General features: G+C 46.3%; 1 protein-coding gene across 4 annotated transcripts in view; it reads left to right on the top strand.

Moving 5' to 3' along the window:
- Positions 1 to 24,145, top strand: part of MGAT5 (alpha-1,6-mannosylglycoprotein 6-beta-N-acetylglucosaminyltransferase) — a 325,833-nt gene that overhangs the window by 256,548 nt on the left and 45,140 nt on the right. For all 4 annotated transcript variants that reach the window (XM_028101249.2, XM_028101248.2, XM_088021737.1 and 1 more), the window contains one exon: positions 21,099 to 21,248. In XM_028101249.2, coding sequence (XP_027957050.1) covers positions 21,099 to 21,248 — 150 coding nt within the window. The remainder of the gene's footprint in view (positions 1 to 21,098; positions 21,249 to 24,145) is intronic.

Below are 24,145 nucleotides of genomic sequence, written 5' to 3'. Positions count from 1 at the left end.
TTGTTTTTATTACTTCTGCCTTTGGTGTCAGATTCAAAAAATCATTGCCAAGACCAATGCCAAGGAGCTTACCACCTATTTTTCTTATATTTTATGTCTCTGATCTTATCAAATCTATAGTACATTTTGAGTTAATTTTTATGTATGATATAAGAAGTTTCATTCTTTTGCATGTAGCTCTCCAGTTTTTTCAGGACCATTTATTAAACAGACTATCCTTTACTCATTGTATATTTTTGGCTCTTTTGTCATAAATTATTTGACTATATATATATATATGTATATAGTCATGTTATTCCAATAACATACTGTTTTAATTACTACAGCTTTGTAAGAGAGTTTGAAATCAGGGAGGGTGATTCCTTCAGCTTTGTTCTTCTTTCTCAAGATTGCTTTGATTATTTGGGATCTTTTATGGTTCCATACAAATTTTAAGACTGTTCTATTTCTGTGAAAAATGCCACTGGAATTTTGGTAGAAATTATATTGAATCCATATATTGCTTTGGGTAGTGTGGGCATTTTACCAATATAACATCTTCCAATTCATGAGCACCAAATATGTTTTCATTTATTTGTGTCTTCTTCCATTTCTTTCATTAATATCCTGTAATTTTCAATAGACCTGTCTTTTACTTCCTTGGTTAAATTTATTCTTATGTACTTTATTTTCAACGGAACTGATTTAAATGGCATTGTTTTCTTCATTTCTCTGTCTGATAGTTCATTATTTTTATATAGAAACGCAACATATTTTTGTATATTGATTTTATATCCTGCACCTTTACTGAATCCGTTTATTAGTTCACAAAGCCTAAGATGTTTAGTATCTGGCCCTTTAAGAAAAAAGTTGTGGACCCCTGCTCCAAATGGCAGCTCTGCCTGAGACTCTTGCTCTTTCAGTGGTCCTTCTAGGCAGCCAGGGCTGCTAGCCCTCCATTCTCACTGTCCTTGAGGGCTTGCTAGTAGCCTGCCTTTAGATAAATGTGTTAAATGTAGCTGGGTCAGTTTTTCAGGGGTTCTTTGTTCACCTATTCAACTCTGGCCAATCCTCTGGTGTGTAAGAACCAAGCTCTGGGTTCTCGAAACCATAAAATATTTGTAAAATCCTATCTCAGCTTTTAAAAAGGCAAATGGTTTCATAACTCTTTGATTTCGACAAATACCCATTTATTTTAAATTCCCAAAAATTGACTTTTGGTGTCACCATTACATTTCTGAAGTTTGATGTACAGGCACTTCTGATATATTTCGATATTTGCCTTCCTGAGAGAAATTCCAAATTATGAAATCACAGGCTGAAAATAGAACTTAGGAGAAATGCAGAATTGAGCCAGACCACAGCAAATCTAAACAACTTCGACTTAAAGCCATTATAAAACACAACAATCCTAGTAAAAATGGTAACATTTTTTAACAAGTTCTTCTTGTGACACTTTAAGCCCCTCACATTTCCCAATTTGGGAAACCCTCAGCAGCTGATTGAGTAGTGTGTTCAGATGGGTTCCGTTATGTGCAAATACATATCCAACAAAGGGGGTGGGGATGGGGCCAATAGTGTTTTTAATGTCACCGGGATTTGAGATAGCAAGGTAAGCCTCAAAGATCAGGTTATAGACATACATGTATAATTTTTAAAGACACGTATAAGATTGGGTACTTATAAATATATATCAACACATGTATAGAGCATGACAACAGAAAATGAAAAATCATTAATAAGGCACTAGAGAAAGATAAAATCACTGATGATGAAGAATAGTGAGCATTCTCAGGAGCGAGAAGAAATACAGAAAATTAGACTTTGATAAATGCTTGTTAAAAGGAAGATAGTTCTAGCATTTTTTACTCAGGGCGTATAAAATGAGGTCATATTGCTCCTAATAGATGGAGAAAATATGGAACAACTAAGCAGCAGCTATGCTAAGCAACACCAAAGCCTCTTGGAAGGTGAGATAAGGTGTGAGTAGCGCCTTGTTACCAGCCAGGATCACATCAGAGTAAACTCTGGGAACATTTTGGTATGCTGACAGAAATCCTTAAAAGGATGTCAAAGCAAAAATTTGTTGCAAAGTAAAGTAATGGGTTATTTTTAAATGTGCAAAATTAGCCTGTGACTGGACTGTAGAGAATCAGTTCGGTGTCAGGGTATGAGCAGCTTTCAGAGGCAAAATAAGAAATGTTTGAACAAGCCATTGTTGGAAATTGCAGAAGGGAGGAATAACCTCAGAGGTGTTAGAAGAAATGCCATTCAAATGACTGACTACACAGATAAAATGTTAGTGTTAAAGTTTCCCAAAATTAGAATGTTGCAATGGGTGAAGTATATCTGTTAAATTAGGAATTGAATTCAAATGTGAGTATTAGGTTACATACACATACACACTAAAAAAGAAGTTAAAATAAAAGTTATTTTTCCTCTCTTTTACTGCTTTAGTGGCCTATCATCAGGGACCCAGGCTGTTTTTGTCTTTCTACCCTGCCACTTAGTAATGACACCTATCTTCGAAGTTACCTCTTGGTCCAAGATGACTGCTGGAGCTCCAGCCATTATGTCCTCAGTCCACTTAGAATGCAAGAGAAAGAAGGGAAGGCTGGAAAGGGTGTACTTCCCTGCTGAGGAAGCCCACTTTAAAGTGTTCTTTTGGAAGCTGTCCCAGTCTTTACCTTACTTACTAAAAAGAATGGGAAATACGATTAGCTGGGACTATTGTTGCCCCGGATAAAAGTATGGTTTTGTTGAAGGAAGAAGAGGGTAGCCACCAGCTGTCTGTACCAAAAAGTAAGTATGTGCTAGGCTAATCTTTGAATTAAATGAAAGGGTAGTGGGGGGAGCTAAATGCCTAGGAAAAAAGCCTGCATGGGACACCTCAGTGTAAGCAAAGATTGGGATGAAAATGAAAATTAAAAAAAAAAACAATCAAAACTGTATTACAGTAGGATTATGTCGGAGACTACTTGGCCAGATATAAGATACATATGATACAGTCTCTTTATCGGGCTGGCACAGAAACTCGCTTTCATAGAGCAGTGGCAAAGAGCTATGTTCCAGTCCTGATTCTGCCACCTAATTTATTAGATTACCTCACGCCAGTTTCTTGATCTCGGCGGGCCTCCGTTTATCCATCTGTAGGGCGGAAACAGCAGTCAGTCGCTCCCTCCCAAGGTGGTCATGAGGATTAACTGAAATGCTGCGTAGAAAGTTCCAATACAGAACTGCCTGCAAGCTGAGCACACAGGGGCATCACACCCACCGGTAGGGCAGGTGCCCGTTGAGCCGGGAGTCCTGTTTAGCTGCGAGTAAACCACCTGGCAAGCTGTAGCCTCCTGCCACCGTGTGCACAAGGGAAGGGGAAGCCTCACACCCATCGTTGTGACTAGTCCTAAACAACACAGAGTTCTCTGCGGAAGGAGAATACGAGGGAGCAGGAAGAGTGGGGGGGGGGGAAGCAGCCCCCTCGTAGCTGTGGAGGGTGGGGTATTCAGTTATGTACCCAAGAGCGAGCTCCAGAGCCAGAAGAAAACTAGGTCTGTGAATGGAAAACCAGGAGTGGAAGGCCCCATCAGAAGATGGACAGTGAGGCGACAGTCAGAGAACCGGGTTGCCTTCTACACAGAATTCTGTAATCACGCAATCCTGTGGGTGAGAAGGTAGGAGACAACAAAATTGGATTTTAGAAGACTGCACCAAAAAATGAACAAAGCGTTGGTAAAGAACTGACATAAGGTTAGAGCTGTCTAAAGCTCAGAAGCTGCCACCTCTCGCCGCATGAGTCAAGGACCACAAAAAAGAGTTCTCCTCACTCTTGAGAATTTGAAGAAAGCTTTTCTCAGAATAAATTATAGCGACTCTTCTTTGCTTTAAATGGAAAACATATCCATTTATCATGGGAAACCCAGTATCATGAGCTTCTGCGGACCCATCGGCCGGTTTCTCCAGTTACCAGCTCCAGCTCCTCGTGGCTCATCTGTATCCCCCGCCCTCTGATGACTTTGAGGCAAATCCAAGGTATCATTCCATCCCCCAGGATTTCAGCATGTACCTCGAAAAGAGAGGGACTCTTAAAGAAATAGAACCACAATACCATTTTCACACCTAAAAATCACGAATAGGAAGGTCTTAATCTTGGACTCACAGCCTGTGTTCAGATTTCAGAGATGGGCTCGTAATTCCTTTTCCTTGTCTTCAGTCAGCCACACACTGTGATTGGGTCTGTTCCTGAACTCTCTTTTCATGGGAGTCTGTCTGTTAAAGAAACCCGTGTATTTGAAGAGTTTCCCACAGTCTGCATTTTACTCCTTGCGCGCCTGTGGTGGGGTTTACTGTCCACCTCTCCCCACTCTTTTTTTTTTTTTTTTTTTAATCGGCAGCTAAGGTATTACAGCTTGATCACACAGAGGTTTAATTTCTGTGCAAGGCTACTTCATAGGTGCGGCTGGGTCTTACCATCAAGAGGCACAGAAGTCTGTTTATCTTACTTCCCTTGATGTTCTCCGTCATCAGGGCCTCTTAGCCCACTCCATTAGTTCCTTAGCACTTGCAAATGGTGATCATCTCATTAAGTGTCTTTATGGACTCACTTAATTTAAATATATTTGATGTTTCTCAGTCTGCCAAGTTACTCTTACTGATGTTTTATTGACTTTTAAATTTAGCCTATTTAAATTGCATAAATGCTAAGCTTGGGAACATCTGAAAAGGCATCTAAGGGAAGAGACCCCGCTAACATCTGCACGGAGGTAGCACCCTCTGCCTTTTCTAGAGCTGCTCCTTTTTTAAAGGAAGGCTTTCTCCCTTTAATTTTTTTTTTGAAGTAGAGTGAAGCCTGGCCTCTGTGCTACAGCTCCATATGCTTTACCAGCTGAACCAGGAGACCCACCAGCTAGATGGGTCCCCCCCCCTGATTAATTTTTTCTCCTGGAGACCCCGAGGCCTGTAGTCATACACATATGGTATCTAATGGCTTGCTGGGTAACTGAGTTAATGGTGTGTGAAGGTGACCTGAATAAATTTGAAATCCGAACTAATGTGGAATATGACAAGCTGCTCCTGTAATAAATTTGGAGTGCTTGTGTTTTTGCCCAAGTGGGTGTTGGGGGACTGTTGGGGAGAAAATACAGAGGCCTGAGCTCAAATTCTGCCAAGGACACGGAAGACCAGATGCCTCCTCTTGAGAACCTTTTTAATGAAGATGTTCACTGTCCCCTTCCCACCTCTTGCTGGAATTTTAAAGATAAGTGTCACTCCCCTTTTAGAATTACTCTTTCTCCCTGAGAATGGCGAGTGACCAAGACAGGGTAGGCCTTTGTGTGGTTTCATCAGCTTTTCCCAACCCTTCCTTCTAGGAAAGATAGATACCAGCAGAATTTGACTTGCTCACTCCATTTCGCTGCAGACAAGTGGATATTTGCAAGCTTCTGCTGGGGGCTGGACTGCCACTTGTTCCTCAGTTTGGTTTTGGTTGTTAGAGCCACGTCAGTGGGGGAAAAAAAAAAGTAGGACCTCCCAATCCATAGCTATTAATTTATTTAAAACATGTGCAGTACCGTAATGTTATGTACATTATAAAAACATGGAAAACCGTAAGCGAACATTTTCATAGGTTTTTCTTACATCGCAGCGAATGTTCCTGTGCACCCCACGTTGTGCAGTCCCCTTTGTTAGTTAGATGAGGGACTTTATGAGGTTCTGGCAAAGGCCTGGTGCCCTCCAAACAAACCAGACACCAAAAGCAAAATTCAGCTTCAACTAATTTTGATCATCGGAAAATATGGAAAGAAATTAATTATTTTCAACACGTCAGTTGCTGTTGTTTTCAGAAACAGAATTTTGTTTTGAATCCTGTGGCAGGTCCACATAACCCTCTCAGAGGGAGGACTTCTCCAAGGAGCTCGCTCTGACTCTGTTTCCGCTAGGATCGGTGTGGAGTTGTCTGCCACGGAGAACAAATTTAAGTCCCAGGATGTGTGTTTCAGTCTCTGAGAATTAAGTCCCCCCACCCCCGAAATCTAAGACACTGATTTTTGCTAAAAGAGTCCCTACAGAGCTCCTTTTAAACATGAAATTCTTTGGGCCCAGATCTGCACTACCGTGGGCCACTTCTTACCCCCTGCATGGTTTGTTTTACTGAGTAAACATCACTTCTTCAATATCGTTCTGCCCACTCTCAACCCGTTGCTTCTCCCTATCTGGTTTCAGACCCTAGATGTCTTTGCTCTTGGACTCCTGACTGTTTCATTTAGCAGATGTTGATTGAGCAGCTTCTAGACTAACGATTGGAGGTATAATGAATAGGTCCCCCCCAGGGGCTTGGAGTCAAGGAGAGTAGGAGACACACTCAGCTCAAGCAGTGTTTAGCAGGGTGGGAGACCCTACAAAGGAGGGAATTCGGGGTCCATTGGCAGGTGGGGGGACAGGTGGTGCTGTTAGTGATCTGCTTGAGGAAAGTGTCAAGAATTGCCCCTCTGAGTACTTCCAAAGGGACTAAGGACTGCCTAGGATGGTCAATGGCAGGCCGCGTTTCTAAGTGGAGGGAGTCTCTTAAAGACTCGAAGCAACAGTTAGTGAGCTGTGAACAAGGGATAGAGAAGAAAGGCTTGACTCATAACAGAACACAACATTTAGAAATCCTGAGAAGATCCTAACTATGGCACAGCTCTCTGTAGTTCCAGAACCACTTGTCCACATCATCTCATGTGCTCTTTGGGTCCTCTCTGGAAGGGAGACTGGTTATCACCTGAAGAATCTGGGTGCAGGGACACCTGGGTGGCTCACTAGGTTAAGCGTCTGCCTTCAGCTCAGGTCATGATCTCAGGGTCCTGGGATCGAGTCCTGCATTTGGGCTCCCTGCTCAGCGGGGAGTCTGCTTCTCCCTCTGCCCCTCCCCCATCTTGTGTGTGCTCACTCTCTCTCTCTCTCTTTCTCTCTCTCTCTCTGATAAATAAATAAAATCTTAAAAAAAAAAAAAAGAACCTGGGTGCAGGTGGGTGAAACCACTTGGCCAGGGACACACAGAGCCCAGACTGAGCCCCAGATCTGACTTTAGCCCCTTTCCCTGTACCTCCCTAGGAAAAGTGATGGTGAGCATTTGGGTTGGGGACAGACCTTCAGAACTCAGTGCCCGAGAAATGTGAGGGGGTGGAGGACAGGTATTGATAGAGTGGGAGCAAAGAGTGTATGGAAAGTGTGAAAGAGATTTTCCAAAATGATAGTTGATGATGAGACCTCGACTTCATTTCCCCAGTGTATTTTAGTTGTTTCTGTTTTCAAGCCCCTGCTTCTAAATTAGATACTTTGGCTGCTTTTCCTTCTAAAAATATTTATTTGCAGCATTTTAGATTCAAATGTGTATGAATTAGGCCGATCACTTTTATTTTGCTATCTTTATGTTTTAGAAAAGTCAGGAATGAAGGGAAGAAATTTCAAGAGGCATGATTTATTTCAGGGAGAGGGGCAAAGGGTACTTTTCACGTCCCTCTTAAAACTCAGTCTTTCACGTGAAGGCCAGTGGTTAGCTGTCCTTTGAAGGGAACCTTCACCGCTGTGCCAAAATCAGAATCTCAATCATTCCACTGTGGTTTCCTTAACATGTATAAGGAGATGATGCCTGGAATTTAGAACGGTGTTCTTAGTTTGATTGGATCAGGGGAAGGAAGGAGCCCAAGAGAGACTTGGGTTTTAAATGGCCTGGTTTATCACATGTCAGGTCCCAGCCTTTACAACAAAGATGTGTTGACACTTGCTATTCTGAGGAGAGGGATTATGCACATTATTACAAAGTGACACATCCATCATGATGAAGTCGTGGGTATTAATGGGTACGGCACTGGGCCGAATGCCTTGGAGAGGAAATTTACCACGCACGGGCCTTAGGCACTAGAGCCTAACCCAGACGAGGAGCAGCAGAAGCAAGCCCCTGCCGGCCCACTCAGAGGGGGTATCCCCTCAGTCAGGCCCAGCGTCGAGGACAGAGGACCCCTTGGGGAGTGAAGGGTCTGCCCTATACCACATGGAGGTCTGTGCCCTGTCTCTGACATGACAGGGTGCTGGGTGGAGCTCTTTGAGAGGCACGGTGGGGAGTGGGGTGTGTGTGTGTGTGAGTGAGACAGTGTGGTGGGAATTGTGACCCCTTCACATAACAATAAAAAAGAAATTTGTTCCTGTGTATGCTCCTATAATAGGGCAGGTATGATATTCCCTTATTTTAAAGATAGAAAACCTGAAGCTCCCACAAGTAGTCATAGAGCTAGAATAAAACCCCAGATTGCCTCATTCTCTGCCCCACACTGCTTACTAAAATTTACACAAATGTGGATGGATTCCCTGAAAGCCACATTCCTTCAGGTTAATGCGGAGGTAGCCAGAGAGGTGGGGGCCTGGCCTGCCAGACCCGTTCTCTCCTCTCTTACTCTAAATAATGAAGCGAGACTGGTGACAGGTGACCCAACTCTGCCATCCATCCTGGGAGACAGTGTTTGCCCTGAATGCCTCCTGCTGGTAAGAGCCACCAAGCATAAGGATCTCAGTCTCTGTGAAACAGTGTGGTTTACCCTGCACATAACCATCCCAACGATGAGCGCTTCCTCGCACATGAAATTATCTGTTACTCGGAGATGTCACCTGTGCAGACTTCACAGCTGGGTTCTGGGATGGCACCAGAGGGCATGTCTGTGACCTGTATGAATCTGTTTAGTTGTCCTGATGTCCCCAAAGAGGTGCTTGTTTTTTTAATTCATTAGGGCTCCAAAGAGAAGAACACCTCCAAATACTACCATAGCATCAAATCATTAGTTCTCTTAGAGCAAATTAAGCTCTAAGTGGAACCTTTTCTAGTCCCAGGCTGTGTGTTGCCGTGTTTCTTCACAACATGGTATCCTGGTTTTGGATTTTTTTTTTTTTTTTTTTTTTTTTTTTGGTAATTCAGAATCAAACCAATAGAACCAGTCCTCCCCACCCCCCACCTCTGCTTTTGCAGGGTCCAGGGAAAAACACATGCATCTTCGTGCAGTGTAAACTGCTGTGCTTTGCGTGGGGTTCAGCAAACTCAAGCTTTCCTTCTTATTTGGAGCTGGGAGAGGCTAGCAGGGGGGTGAGGCCTGGGGGGTACCCTCTCTCTAGAATGCAAGCGAAAGGTGTGCGTTGTCCTGTGTAAGTGGGCTCAGAATCCATTTTCTCTTCCCGGTTGCCCCCCTAAAACATGGCCTGTTCCAATTATCTCACTTCCCAGACCTCAACATTAGTTACTACATGGGAAATGTGCCCTTCAGGGCTGCCTACTGTGATTTTGGACATAGGTGTTATTTTGTTTTTCCTGTTTGTAAGGTAATTACTTGTGGAAAAGTTAGAAATTGCAGGAAAGCAATTACTTTTCATCCCAGCACGCAGCGATAACCAGGTTGGATATGTGTTTTGCCTGTCACTTTTTTTGTTCTTACTTGTATATTTTGCTTCACATGAAAGAAACAGTTTGAAATTAATAAAAAGCGTTCCTCGATAAACTGTAAGTAAAGATAGGTGGACGAATATGGCTACACTGTCCATTACCATGAACATAGGACAAGTTGATTTTGATGGAATCTGTGACAGATCTACAGAAGCTAACACGTGAAAACAGAAAATGTGATGTGGCCCATTACTGAAAGAGACCAAAATGGAGATTTTTTTCCCCTACTTATAGAAGAATACATTAAAGTTATTAAGAAGCATTAATCTCTTACTTTGTTTTCACGTGGTCATCCTTTTTAACTCTACTGACATATACAAAGCTCAGAAAGGAAGATGTCCATTGTTCATTTTTCCAGTCATTATTCATTTCATTTCATAGTTACTCCTGAAGATAATCTTGGACCTAAAGGTGGGGGCGTTAACAAATGATTGCCTTTGGGTGTCAAAAGCTCCGGGTACTCCACGCGTTTTCAGCTGGTGGCCAGCCTCGGTCTGATTCTTTGGGGAAGTGGAGGTGGAGAGTGACTTGTTCCAGAGTTGGGATACCGCCCCCCCACACACCTCTCCCCACCCAGGGTCATTGTTCTCAGCAGCGGAGGGCAGTTTTCTAATGAGTTTAACACCGAGCTCTCAACACTCAGGGACGGGTGAGCTGGGAGGAGAGGGGACCTGGGTGGCCATCAGAGCCCCTGTGCCTCATCTCCTTTGCAGATTACTGGCTCTGTAACCCCTGGGAAAGCAGGGAGGAAGGTGCTTAAGTCGTAATTTTATTATTTTTTTTAAGATTTTATTTATTCATTTGACACAGAGCATAAGCAGGGGGAAAGGCAGAGGGAGAGGAAGAAGGGCGCTCCCCACTGAGCAGGGAGCCTGAAGTAGGGCTCGATTGCAGGACCCTGGGATCATGACCTGAGGTGAAGGCAGATGCTCAACTGACTGAGCCACCCAGGCGTCCCTAAGTGGTAAATGTAAGTCATGGACTTTAGGGCTCAAAGGACCTTCCAAGCAACAAGCCCCTCATGTTACAACTGAAGAACTTGAAGTTGCAAAAGATAAAGCAGGTTGTCCAGGCTGATCTAGGTGGTTCCGGGTAGACTAAAGCTTGTACCCCGGTGTCCTGCCTCCCAAACACTTCACTCTGAATAGCCTTGTACATGCTCACCCAAGAAAAAGATTTTCTTCAGAGAGTGTGAGAAGTTCACCAGGGAGAAGGTTATTCCAGGTCAGACCCGGGGAGTGAACTTCATGCACGGTGCTGGCTGAGCAGTGTGAAGTTTGACAGCTGCCGCGGGGCAAAAGTGTGGTTTATGAGGAAGCCTTCCATCCCCGGACTTTTGCACAGTGAGACAACTTTAAGTGAGAGTGGTTTACCACCTTTTCCTTTTGACTCCATCCACCCACCTCTTCCATCTCTCTGCACTTTTACTACTCATAGCATCTTGCCTTTCTCTGTCCTGCTAGCTGACAGAGGGAATGACCTAAGTCCCCTGGCCATGATCTTGCCACCAGTGTGGTTGATGGAATGACAGAATGTGGCCCTTCCTCACCTCTTAGTGAAATGAGGCTCACCACCACACACTTATTTGAAGCATTAGGTTCCAGACTGAAGTCACCCATACCAAATTCAGACCTCTGTTATATGCGTACCCCACCTGGACTACTGCTTGATATTTTTAATGGGCTCGTTTTAAGAATAATTATTTTAGGGGCGCCTGGGTGGCTCAGTTGGTTAAACTGAGTCTTCGGCTCAGGTCATGATCCCAGAGTCCTGGGATCGAGCCCCGCATCAGGCTCCCTGCTCCGTGGGAAGCCTGCTTCTCCCTCTCCCACTCCCCCTGCTTGTGTTCCCTCTCTCGCTGTCTCTCTCTCTGTCCAAAACTAAATAAAAATCTTTAAAAAAAAAAAATTATTTTAGCTTTATCATAAGTGATGAATGAGCATGAAATCCCATGGGTGTGTTAAGTTTTTCCAAGCCGTATGTAAATAGACTTACAACTATTAAAATTAAAAACTTCTACCCGTGCTTCACCTAAAATCCCCTGTATATGTAAACATTATGTTGAAAGAGGGAGATTCTGTTGAATTCAGGTAAGAAACAACTTTTTTCTCCCTTGAACTGTACAGTTAGTCTTTTCTGCCCCTTGGATAAAATTTTGGGCAGGTCCTATAAAACTTGCAAAAAAAAAAAAAAAACAAAACCCTCTGGTACTTTCAGTTCCAAGAACAGTCCAAGTACAGTAATTAAAATACCCATTCTAGGTTTAATAGTGGAAACTCTGAACATCATCTCAAGTTAAGCTCCTTTCCTTCCTCTCCTAAGTGCTGTTTTGCCTAGGAAGCCTAAAATGAAGGCGTGGCTCCCTCTCAGGGCTGGTTTCCAGCAGCCCACCCTCCCCTGTGGCCCCTTGGACAAAGCCCTTCCCCAAAGGATCCAGTGGGGCACCTTTCTGTGTGGTCCACACCTGCACCAAGGGAAACGGTCATTTGTTCCTTTGAGAAATCCTGGGAGTTCTGGTCCGTTCCTGTTTCTGACGTCCCAAGGCATCCTCCCAGCCCCAGGCTCCAACCATGAGGCATTTCAAAGCTTGGGTCTGGTGCTAATCTGTGTGCCCCAGGAGTTCCCAAGGATGCACGTGAAGCTCTCCCAGTTGGTCCTCTAGAGCCTTGCTCAGCTGGTTAGGTAGAGGAGGGAAATGGGCCAACAGTTCCCCAGGTATGACCTCCCTCCTCCCCTCTCAGGGTGTGGGGAGGTGGGCTGACTGCTCACTTTGAGTTACGTGGTACCTGTTGCTTGGTGGCTGGCCTTTGGGCTCTCAGTTTAATTGGCAGGAGAAGCCCCGGGTTCACACCTGTCACACTGCCCACCAGTGTGAATGTGATTCCAAACCCTTCCGTGGAGACACAGAGGACAGTCCTGCCAAGTGACCCCTTCTTCTCTACGTTTAGACTGCATCCAATTGTTGGGCGCTGGCCTAAGCCCATCAGGATCCCGTGTCCTTCACTCTTGTCAGGAGTGGATGAGACTCACAGGTCACCTCCATTCAGTCCGCAATTCACCCACCCCATGCGGACTCCCTAAAAAATGGAACCTCAGTTCTGCCAAGGCAGCCTCTTGGTTTTCTATTACTTCCATTGTGACACCTGGTGTGGTAACAGTGGCCCGTTTTCCACCTGTTACCCGTTAGCACAGGAGCATAGCTGGTGGGCTTTGTTGCTCTTGGCCCGCAGCAGTCAGAGCAGAGTAAGGGGCACCATTATCCGTAAGTGACTGCATTTGCACTGGGGGGAGAAAGGGTTGTGAGAGAAGCCAGCTTTACCATTTGAAGACCTCCTGCCCTTCTCAAAGTAGAAAGGAGAGCTCATTGTTTTCACAAACTGGCTGGCAGGCCCCCAGGGTCCTTTGAGAGGCATTTGTTAAATTGCAGAAGGCCCCAGTGCTAAGGCAGAGAAATCCCTGAAACCTGAAAGTGCTGGGAAAATGGGGAAGCATGCTAGCTAACCAGGTAGGGTTCGGACAGAAAGATCTGGGGGTGGGATTGGCTTGGGTTCAGGTTGGGCAGCGAGGTGAAGGCTCTAGCCATCTTGAGACTTATTTCTAGCTTGTCCCATTTTATGGTCTGGGGGGTAGTGTACCATATGTTTTTTAATGAAGGTATATATTTAAGTAGCTTTTGTATACATTTTATTCCCAATTCGAGCTCAGCACATATTAGAAAATGTCTAATATAATTGGGAAGTGATATTATTCAATACTTATAGATCCACCAGCAATAACAGGGCTGATTGCTCTTTCCACATTAGCCATTCAGCCTAAAAAAATTTCGGAATTTCTTAGAAATCTCAAGAAATCTGAGCCACCTAACTGGACAGTAGAGAATAAGTCAAGTACTTTTGAATATTCTTCCCTTTCACTCATTCCACATCCTTTTCTTTTTGCCCTCTGCCCAAAACTCAGCAGTAGGTAGGTTCTAGAACCACTCATAACAGACTCAAGTGTGGCTTATGTACAACTAACTCATTGTGCTAGATGAGCTGTAATTTATACCAGCTGAGGTCCAGTCAAGAATAAGCATGGAGCCCAGGACAGCAAAAGGAAGCAGATTCCCTTCTTTTGTTGGCCATGGGTCCAGAGGGGGGCCACAGGCCAGGCTGGAGACGAGCACTAGGTTCCCGTTATTCCCACTGTAATTATTGAACATCTGCCTTTCTCCTTGAAAGGTAAGAATTTAGGGAGGAAGGGTCAGGGGTGGCAGGCTTAGAGAAACTTAGCTTCCCAGAGTCTTCCGGAGCCCTAGGAGGCCTGAGTGAGACACAGCGAGGAACCCGCCCTCCCCCACACGTGCCCCCCCCCCCCCACGCACCTTAACCTTGGGTGGTTACTTGCAATAAATGAGCCAAGGACCTTAAGGTCTGATTATTCTGTAATGTAAATTCTTTCTGCTTCACTGCTGAAATTCAGAGATTTGCATTTTAGAACTTTTAATCTTGGAATAAAAGGTTTTTTCATCCTGGTTGAATTTCAGACTTCAGGAAAGGCTGATGAGGTAGGTTTTTTTTGTTTTGTTTTGTTTTGTTTTTTTAAAATGTCTCCCTCCCTCCTGTCCTTCTACCTCACAACTCCTGAGAGAACTAAATTATAGGGAAGATGACTCAACTATGAAAGACATCTTGTAAGGTCTGCAACTCTCGTTTTTCTTTTCATTGAAATACACCCTGAGGTAAAGTCATGGACCTTAAGCTCATTTGCTGGGAGAAGGTTTTGTTGGGGAAGGACCTGGTTCCTGAGGCAGGGTGGGAAGCTGGGCAGGACTGGGTAGGAGAGCCAAGTGGGAGGGAGCCTGAGATCCAGCTTCTCCGCGAGCCCATAAATGTGCTGTGCGTCCTGTGTCCTCTCTGTTTGCTCACCCAGCCCCTAACGTGTCCTGAGCTCCTGCTCTGCGCCAGGCCCTCCCCCCCAGGCCCGGCGCCTCCCGCGTCCTGCCCTTCAGAAGTCCCCAGCCCCGCAGGCTGGGCAGGCCAGGACAGAGCAGCCCGAGGAAGCCAAACAGGAAGTGACTGTTCAGAGATAAACTGAGGCATACTAAAAAGCTTAAGAGTTTATTTGAACAAAATCAGTTTGAAGGAGGCAGTGCCAAACCGGAAGTACGGAGCACTACCTTGACAGGAGGGGATGGGGACGCAGAGACGTAGAGGAGGTGTGGAAGCAAAGAAGGGGGATTATCGCCTTGGCAGCGCCTTACCGCCTAGTGGGCTGTTGGCGACTGGTCGTCTCTCCAGTTTTGATTTTAGAACTTTGAGGCGTTTGCCAGCTTCACTTTTATGTAGGCCACCACGGCATTAGAGCCACCTCCGTCTAATGGCCTTCTTGTTTAATTAATTGAGCGATACGGACTGCACCGAGGAGGTGGCAGCTCACTTCACCAGGGTGAGCCCAGGGATTGCCAGCTTGCAGAGAAAGAAGGGGGAGGAGTCCAGGAGAGAAAAGGAGGGGGGAGGAAGGGCGATTCAGGCCAAGGCAGAAGCAGGCAGATGTAGGTAGACCTGACACAAAGGAGGGAGGGAGGACGGTAGGAGATGAAGCTGGAAAGCCTGTAGAAGCCCGCTTTGTGGGGGGCCTTGCGTGTGTAGCTAACAAGGTCTCTCACCGCCACGAGGAGCCTTTGAAAACTTTGTATGGAGGACCGAAATCTTCAGTTCTGGAAACCAGCCCTGAGGATGGTGGATTGAAGGGGTGAGGGCCTAAAAACAGGGTCTCAGCCCAGGGCCTCTTCTAGAAAGCAAGGCCCGAGGCAGGTTTGAGTATTGCTCGTTACTGGGGAAGGAGGTGCAAGCCCAGGGCTGCAAGGGCACAGGAAGAAGGGAGTGAGGCCAGAAGTACAAGGTGATGTGCTGGCGCGGACGATTGGCCTGGCCACAAGGCGCTGGGTGGCGTGAGCACCCGCCAGGCAGCGAGAGGGTCTGAGAAGGCTTGGGAGGATGCATCACCATTCGGACAAGGAATCAGCTCAGAGACTGTCAGCAGTTCATGCAGGTGGATGCAGTGAATGGAAGAGGCTGCGGTAGAGAAAGGTTCACAAGATCTTGGTTCAGCAGAATGGAACAGTCCAACCCGAGCTTTCAAGGAGTTACGTCTCAGTAGAAGTTAGTAAAGCGTTTCTGGGGTGGTTTTGGAGCAAGGCATCCTCTACGGACTTGTGTTTCTTAAAGCATATGATTCATCACCGTATATTCATAAAACCATGCATTCAACCAATTTCTGTATTTGTAGGGGAAGAAGTGGAGGCTACTACATTAAAAATGATTAAAAATCCATGATGGTCGGGGCGCCTGGGTGGCTCAGTCCGTTAAGCATCTGCCTTCGGCTCAGGTCATGATCCCGGGGCCCTGGGATCGAGTCCCGCGTTGGGCTCCCTGCTCGGTGGGGAGCCTGCTTCTCCCTCTCCCTCTGCCCCCAACTCTTGCTTGCTCTTTCTAGTGCTCTCTCTCTCTCTCTCAAATAAATAAATAAAATCTTTAAAAAAAAATCCACTCACAGTGTACTTGTCAGGACTCTTACTGCTGAAATGGTAACAACACAGTTTTCCTAGCTCCGGCCACAGCAGGGACTGCCTGACTCTGGGTACCCGGGAAGGGGCCGGGATGCACCTGAGACATAACTAGAACCGTGGTTCGTGACCCTACCAGAACACGTGCTGTCTCGCATTTGGCCTTCTTTAAGCAAGGACTTTGTTTTTCTCTGTCGGGAGCTTGACCTCCATGTGACGGGACCTCTGCTGGATGTGGCAGCCAGCTTTGGACTCTGGGGAGGGATTGGCTCTTCCACACCCGTCAGTTCTTCCTAGGGAAGATACCCACGGGCTCAGCACACACCAGGTGCTTTCCCCAGACCAACAAACTCTGGGCAGAGCTGTAGAATTATTTCTCTTAAACAATGACAAGTCACAAGCTGCCCTGTGGATGAGGAGAGTAGGGTCCAGGAGAAAGGATGTATGTGTCTGCAGTGGAGAACAGGGATATGGCAGGCAAGAAGATCCCTGTGCAACCGAAAGCTCAGAGTACTGACATTTGCCAAAGAACATTCCTCTACCCCTGATTCACTGGCTGGGAAAGGAAAGGGCTCGTGGTTCTCCACATGTGCTTTCTGCCTCTCCCCCTGCTGTAGAAGTGCACTAGTATTGCTTTAAATTGAATTGTTTTTCTAAAGCTTTCTATTCAAGCTCTGGATAGCTTATGACCAATTCTGAAAATGCACCTACCTCCAGCTACAATCGTTAAGCATCCACAGACACACGGAAAACATTCCTCCTTTGCTCCAGGATGTTCTCTCCTTTGCCTTTTCATCTCCCCTTCCCCCCACCTCCAAATGAGTTTAGGTAGATTTGAATTCTAATCAGTTTGATTGGTTGTTCTTAATGTGAATTTAAATTGAACTAGAGGCTGTTGAACAGCGTTCTGGGGCTCCCAAGTTGCTCAGCTGGGACTGGAGGCATTTCTCTCAGCCCCCAGAAAGGGGTGGTGGCCTGCCTGGGTTTGATAGTCAGCGCAAGATGCTTCTGACTGCATCTCATTAACTTGTAGGTGATAGGGTTTGAGGAGTAGATAATTTTCTTTGACCTTGGTCTCTTAGGTCAGACAGGGAAAGCTTTCTAGGGAGTGATCCAGTTCTTGGATCAACAAGATCCAAGACACTCAGTTCATGGTAGCACTTTCCCCCTGGGCCTGAATATCTAAAATAAAGGAAGGGAGGGAGATGCTGGAAAGCGTCCCCATCCCTGCACATCTCCCTCCCCACTTCTGTCCTACCCAAGGGTTGCGAAAGGCAGGCTGGGCCATGCTTACTTTAAGAAACATCAGCACCCTATTTCTTAAACCCAAAAGATAGCAATGTACATCGAAGAGAGAAGAGGATCCCTTGAACCTCTCTTCATGGCGGGAGCTGAGCCTTCCAGTGAGGTGCCAGTGGTGCTGGCTTTGAAGTCCTACAGACTGGCTTCTCTTTGTTCTTGATTGCATATAGTTAAAATCGTTCTATTTTAATTAATATATCAAATACCCACCACCCAAGTATGTAGATGTTAATATTTTGCGACTTTTAACAGGGAAATTATATATTACAAATACCATTAAAGCTCATCCACCTCCCCAAGCCCTCCCTGCCCCCTCAGTAATCTGTATCCAGAAGGTGGAATCTGTCATCCCCATGCATATTTTTGTACTTAACTACGAACGTCCATGTGCATAGCATTGCTTTGCATGGTTCAAAAGTGATGTTGAGCCACACAGATTGTTCTGTGGTCAGTCCCAAAGCTGCTGCTCACTTGTCGAAATCTTGGACAAGGTGAATCACCTTTTTGAGCCACAGGGAAATGTGTTAAGATGCCAGTTCTATTAATCCTAGCACCATCAAGGTGGGCAAGGATCAAGGCCTGCTTGATACCATGGAGGCAGAATCAAGAGGGCTTTTTGCCTACTTTGATGTGTGGAACGACAAGGGTGATTCTAGTGCAGGAACTTAATGAATCTGGTGCAGATTAATGTCAGTCACTGAGATGAGGAGCACACAGGGTGACGCTGGTCTGGGAACATAAGGTGATGAATTCACTTTTTGACCTGTTGAGTTGGAAGTGCCTGCAGCCCAGCAAGGTAGACAGGTTGAGGAGGCAGCCGGACATTTGAACCTGAAATTCAGGCAATGGTCCTAAGATGGAGTTGGTTCTTTGGATTCCTGTAGCACCCAGTGCACATTACCTTTGAGCGGGGAGGCAGCTCCGTGTGGGTGACTCCAGTGCACCTTTCCCTGGGATCCATGGTGTGAGTCACCCTCACCCGATGTCTGCAGCACTCTGCACAGGTGGTAACAAGAGGCCTGGGTTGAATCACCTAGTTGTCAGGTCAGCTTCAAAGCTTAGAGTTACGTTGGAAACATTTGTTCTCCTCTAATAACCTGTTTGATTTTCTCGTTCATGAAATTACATAAATCCTCTTTGGAAGATAATTTCTCCTTTCAGACTTGACCAGGCCTTCATGTTAATAAATTCACAGACTTTATTATTAGCCCCTGCATATGCTTCTTTTCATTTGCCTGAGCTTCCCCCCCCCGCCCACCTTGCTATATTTCAAGGAGCCCCCACCTCTTCTGGAACTGATCGCGATACGTGTGTTGTATCCTGTATATTGTTCACTCCCCGGGCATTGGGTCTGGGAATCCTAATCTTAGGTCTGCCTGAAGTGAGTGCCTCGAGGACAGGAACCGGGTGGGCCCTTCACTGTTCTTTGTCCCTCGCTGCAGACCTAATTCAAGGGCCTTCGGTCCATCTTCACCAGCTAGCAGCTGGCTTTTCATAGGGAAGCCTGTCTTTTTTGCTCAAAGGGGAGATACCTGCCCAGTCCCTGAAAAAAGCCCAACAAGATGTCCCAACAGGCCTCCTTTTGGATGATAGGAATCCACCCAGAGTAGCTCCAGCGGAAGTGTGGGGTGGCATGGGGGAAGGCAGCTGCTTTTATTATAGCTGGAAGGATCCAGAAAAATCTGGGAAATTGGGACTAGGAGACAGCTATGGATGGAGTGGGACCCGGAAGCAGCTCCGGGACCAGGTTTTCACTCTTCCGTGTCTCTGTGCTTGCTTTCCTCACGGGCTCCCACCGTCTTCCTTCCTCCTCCTCTGCCTCCCATGCCCTCTCGGTCATGCTTGGTCTCAGTCACTGTCTGGTCCCTCTGATCACCAACGGTCTGTCTCGGTCTTCCCCTTTCCTCCTGTCAACTCTCACGTGGCTCTCTTTCCACCTCTGGCGCCCAAAACTGGCAGCTGCCTTCTTCAGAACTTGTGTCTGGCTCCTAATCGCCCAGACTCTGACACGAAGTGACCTTTCTGCTCTATAGCCCATGGCCATCTGGCAGGAATCTCTCTGTGTACCGGATTCTGAGCTCCTGAGAGAGGGTCTGATTGGTACAGTGCACCCTCCAGAGCCTGGCCACGTCCCAGGCTCCTGGCCAGCCTAGAGGTGGGTCCCCCTTGGGTCAGACACACCCGGGCCGGTCAGCAGTGCCAGGGGGCCGGGATTACAGAATTCCCTCCCTCCCCGCCAGGGGGCTGTGGGTGGGGCTGGAGTCCCTGAGAAGGGGGTTTGTGGGGACAGGAATCACCGGGTACATCTGGCACGAGACCCGTATCCTAGAACCCCCCCCCCAAATTAGTGTATATCACGGAGGTGATCCTAAATTTGATTCAAGCTATGAATGGGAAGTCAGGGTTTAGAAACTGTTTCCAGTCACCTCTGCATTAATTCAAGGGTACACATCTCTGAAGTGATGAATTTAACATCTTCCAGCCATACCAAACATGGCATGAAATTAAACTTTCAGGCCAAGTGTTTCATTTAATGCATACATTAGAGTTCAGGCATGGACTTGGTTGCTTCTGAACAAAATCATCTTGGTGCATAAGACAGAGAAGGGAACGAGGCTGTTTTTCCAGCCATGAAGACTTCTGATACGTGATTTGAAACATGCCTCCCACAAAATGGAGAGCCCTTTGTAATATCCCCCACCAGGGCAGCGCATGGCAGAGGGCAGGCCCTGAACCCGTCTCAGAACACGGTGAGGAGGCTGGGAAGTGCTGCCGCCCTCCCCCCAGCAGAGCCCCTTCCCCTTCTCTGAGCTCTGTGGCTGCTGGTGCCACACCCCTACATCCCTTGCGGTCTCTAGTCATAGAACTGGCCAGTAATACATTTTCCTGGAGTGTGTGAAAATGGGCTTGGAATGAGAAAAAAAAACTTGTCCCACTTTTATACAACTGGAAAACATTACAGAACTTGAATCTTTCAAACTTAACAAAAAAAAAGAAAAGAGAAAGAAAAAGCAACCTACAAAATCCAGCTTATGCTACTTAGTCACACGGAAACGTGAAGAGGAAGGGAAAATAAGTCGCTTCCACTTCACAGGTGGTTTTGATTTAGAAAATGTGCCTCGAAATTCAGTACAGAAAAGAGGTTTTGTTTTGCTTCTAATAAAAATGAAACTACTTTTGAATGGTTCAGGGTTCATTGAAGTTTACATTTAATCTTTTTTCCATCTTTTGTCTACCTGGATATGCTCATTATCTCGCCAGATGCCGAGTCAATCAATGTATATTGTGGGAAACTCTCATCTCCCCTTCATCCCAACTAGGTGGGATCCAGTTCTGACAACATGCATTAATCATCACTAGAAATACTGGCAAGAGCTGGGGATGTTTGCGTTCCTCGGGGACAGCTTAGCATCTCCAGATAAATATTGACTGCCTTCTCTGAGCTTTCCTTCCCCAAACTTCCTACCCCATAGGGCAGAGGAGCCAAATGCAAAGTGCTGGGTTCCTGGTAATTTACAAAGTAGGGATAATACTTTAAAGCACTTGGCCTTGAGCTATCATTGGTATTCAGTAATATACTGCTACATAATATGTTCCTCCTCGCAGAATTGTACGGCGGCAGTATGACTATGTTTGCCCTCAAAATCCAGTCAGATTACTTTTGAAAGAAATATTATGGGTTGGAATGCCAAATTCCTGCAACCTCTATATTAAGAACTCTGTCTCTGTGGCCTCCAGCTATGAGGCAGGTTGTTACAAGAATGAAAAGAAAAAAATAAATGCCTTCCCTTTGTGTTCCCTCTTTAGAATAAGAAAATCTATTTGGACATAATTCACACCTACATGGAAGTACACGCGACTGTTTATGGCTCCAGCACGAAGAATATTCCCAGTTACGTGAAAAACCACGGTATCCTCAGTGGACGAGACCTGCAGTTTCTTCTCCGAGAAACCAAGGTAGGTTTTTAGTGATTTTTGTAAAAATCCATCAGTGGTGTGGTTTACAGTCTGTTTCTGTTCGTGTTGCAAATGGGGTCAGATTCTTACGCGCTGTCCTTTCAATGCTGCAGTAACTCGTTAGGTCATTTCCAGGCAGTGGCTTTCTAGATCAGCTGTGGCTTTAAAGTTAATCATGGAAGGACGTTGCTACGGTTTAAAACTTACTTGCCAAGGACCCACGCTGTGCCAGGCATCCAGCGAGGGCCTGGGGATACGGTGGCAACCAGGAAAGATAAGGCCCTGTCTTGAGCGTCAGACCTCATGATCAAGCAGCGGCTGTCACAGCAAGCTCGCCTGGGGTGCCTGGCTCCCTCACCTCCCCACTGGCTCCATTCAAGGAATCGACCCCCCAACTGGCTTTTCCTCACGCCTCCTCATTCAAAAAGCTGGTGGTGGACCCTGAAGAAGTTCAGACAGGGCAGCGGGGGAGGGGGAGAGAGAGTCCCTTTGGGCTCAGGGAGAAGGGAAGGCACTGTGAAAGATTTGGAGATGGGTGCTGGGCAGGGCAGGCCTGGCATCAGGAGAGACAGGGGAGGGCCACGTGGTGGAAGCAGAGAAGACACATTCCGGAGGGAGCCACAAAGCCACCCAGCTGCTCTGTTGCCGGGGAAAGAGTGGGAGGAAACCTTCGCTGAGGGGCTGAGGGCCTGACTATCGCAGACATAGATGGACCTCAGACCCCAACAGGTAGGTACCTGGGGGAGCCACTGATGGAGAACTATTTTAGTTGAGTGATGAAAACATCATTTTGCCCCACTGCCTACAATTCTGCTGGGAAAGTACCACGTGACCTTAGGGGACTTGCAAATAGACCAGAGTTTGGCTTTGAAGAGCCAGACATGGTGCAAGGGATATTAGAGTGAAGAAGACAAGTGAGATCCCTTCCTTAAGGCACAGGACAGCTTGTTATCAACAGTGACTGTCTCAGTTCTGGGCCCTGGCTGGCTGGTGGGGTTTTCATTCGTAAGGTAGGGGGAAGGCTGAGTGGGTGAGAGGCTCTGTGGCTTAAGAGCGATTTCTCATCGTTGTGTGACACTTGGATTTGGGAAAGCATATTCACACACGCTGCCCTGTTGGATTCTCACAACAGCCCAAAGAGGTAGGTGGAGAAGGTGCTGTTGTTAACTTCATCGTAATCAGGAGAAAGTAGGCTAGAGCATTCGGCTGGCCCATAGTCACTCACTTTGCCTGGCAGGCGACCCTGACTCATGGATTGATTGATTGATTGATTGATTGAATCCAAATTTAAAGCTCTGCTAGGCCCTTAAAGGCACCATCCTCGTGCATAAACACCCAACCTGGAGAACACTTAATGCACACTCACCAGCCAACAGCATATGCAACTCCTTTCTGCCTCAGTTTCTCTGTATGGGAATGCATTTAATCATTTCTACTCCAAGTCATTTTGGTGATGCCATGAATAAAACAGATAAATTATTTATCTCCTTGGCCAAAGATCTGGTTTGTACTAATTAAGATCTCATTTCCTTGCAAGGTCATCTATAGTCCAATGACTGTTCGTGGCAACCCAGGAGTGAAGTGTGTTTGTTCCCCAGTTTGTACTCTCAGCTTCCCGTTCTTTTTCTGTCTCAGGATGACATTTTAGAATCGTTAGAATGTCCAGGCCCTTTAGTGGCAATGCTATTTTTTGCCATTTGCCTCATTTTACTTTTCCCCACATCAGATGGTGGGAAAAGCTCAAGCTCCTTTAAAATTACATTTGGCAGCACTGGTTTTCAACAGCGTGTCATTACTGTCTCGCGCACTCCTATTAACCCAGCCTTGTGAATGTCTTACTCAGCCTTGGAAATTTTAAAAGAACCCTTACTTCCCCTACCATCCACTTACCCTATCAGAGAGTGGGAAATAGGCCGAAGCTGGGGCCCCTGATGTGTCCCAGGGAGGAAAAGAGAAGAGGCCTGTGATGTCCGAGCCGTGATGTGGGAGATCACCTAATGGCCGAGGACTGTGGCTGAATTTTGAGCGTGAGGGGCATATATTTATCCTTGAGAAACTGGTGCCTTCACAGGATGTCACTGATCCCATTTCGGATTGCCTGTTCATCTGACTGGAATATATTAAAACACTCCGAGTGGAATTACGGCTAAAACAGTTGGTAAATACGATGAAAATGAGGCCTTGTGTTGCAGAGACTCCCCTCATACCCAGAATGCAGCAGCAGGCACAGAAACGAATGGATCCTGGGCTTTGAAATGATGACACTAAAGACCAGTCAGGCTTTGCATTTATAACCCATTCTCCCTCTAACTCCTTCCTCTGTGTCTCTGAGCAATTTAAAAGCGATTTATTCCAATCCACATTGAAAGTTGAGAACTGGAGATTCGGAGAAGCAAATGGTCGGTAGAATGAATGGGATCCGCACGCTCGTCAGACTCACTGAGAGGGAAGGGAGTCTGGCGCTCCTTCAGGTTGGGAGACAGGTGGAACTGATTGATGCTGAATCAGCTCCTCACTCATTGTTTTTCTTTATGAGCCGTCTTTGAAGCCCTGCACCCAGGCCCAGGAAACCCCATGCTCGGCAGCATTTCTCCCGGTCGGGCCACAAGGGCCCACGTGTCATTAGCTGGCTCCAGCCACAGGGGGCCTCTGAAGCTGGAGGAATTTGGTGTGACACTAAAATTGGGGCTAAAAGAGCCAGGAAGTTGTTGAATCTAACACTCTTCTAATAAGCATATAAATTTGGATGAATTAATTATTTATCAGAGGACCATAGACAAGGCTTTCAGTCCAGCAGACTCCAGGAGTACCACTGAAGCACGCACTGGGTGGCATGTTTTTATTTGGGGGTTAAGACCTCCTCTCATTTAATGTGACTTCTTTCTTCTCCTTCCTAA

The sequence above is a fragment of the Eumetopias jubatus genome, unplaced genomic scaffold (assembly GCF_037043125.1).
Source record: "Eumetopias jubatus isolate StellerSeaLion01/CBP00866 unplaced genomic scaffold, mEumJub1_p1.0 scaffold_3, whole genome shotgun sequence".
NCBI lineage: Eukaryota > Metazoa > Chordata > Mammalia > Carnivora > Otariidae > Eumetopias > Eumetopias jubatus.
This window is presented reverse-complemented; position numbering and strand designations above follow the sequence as displayed.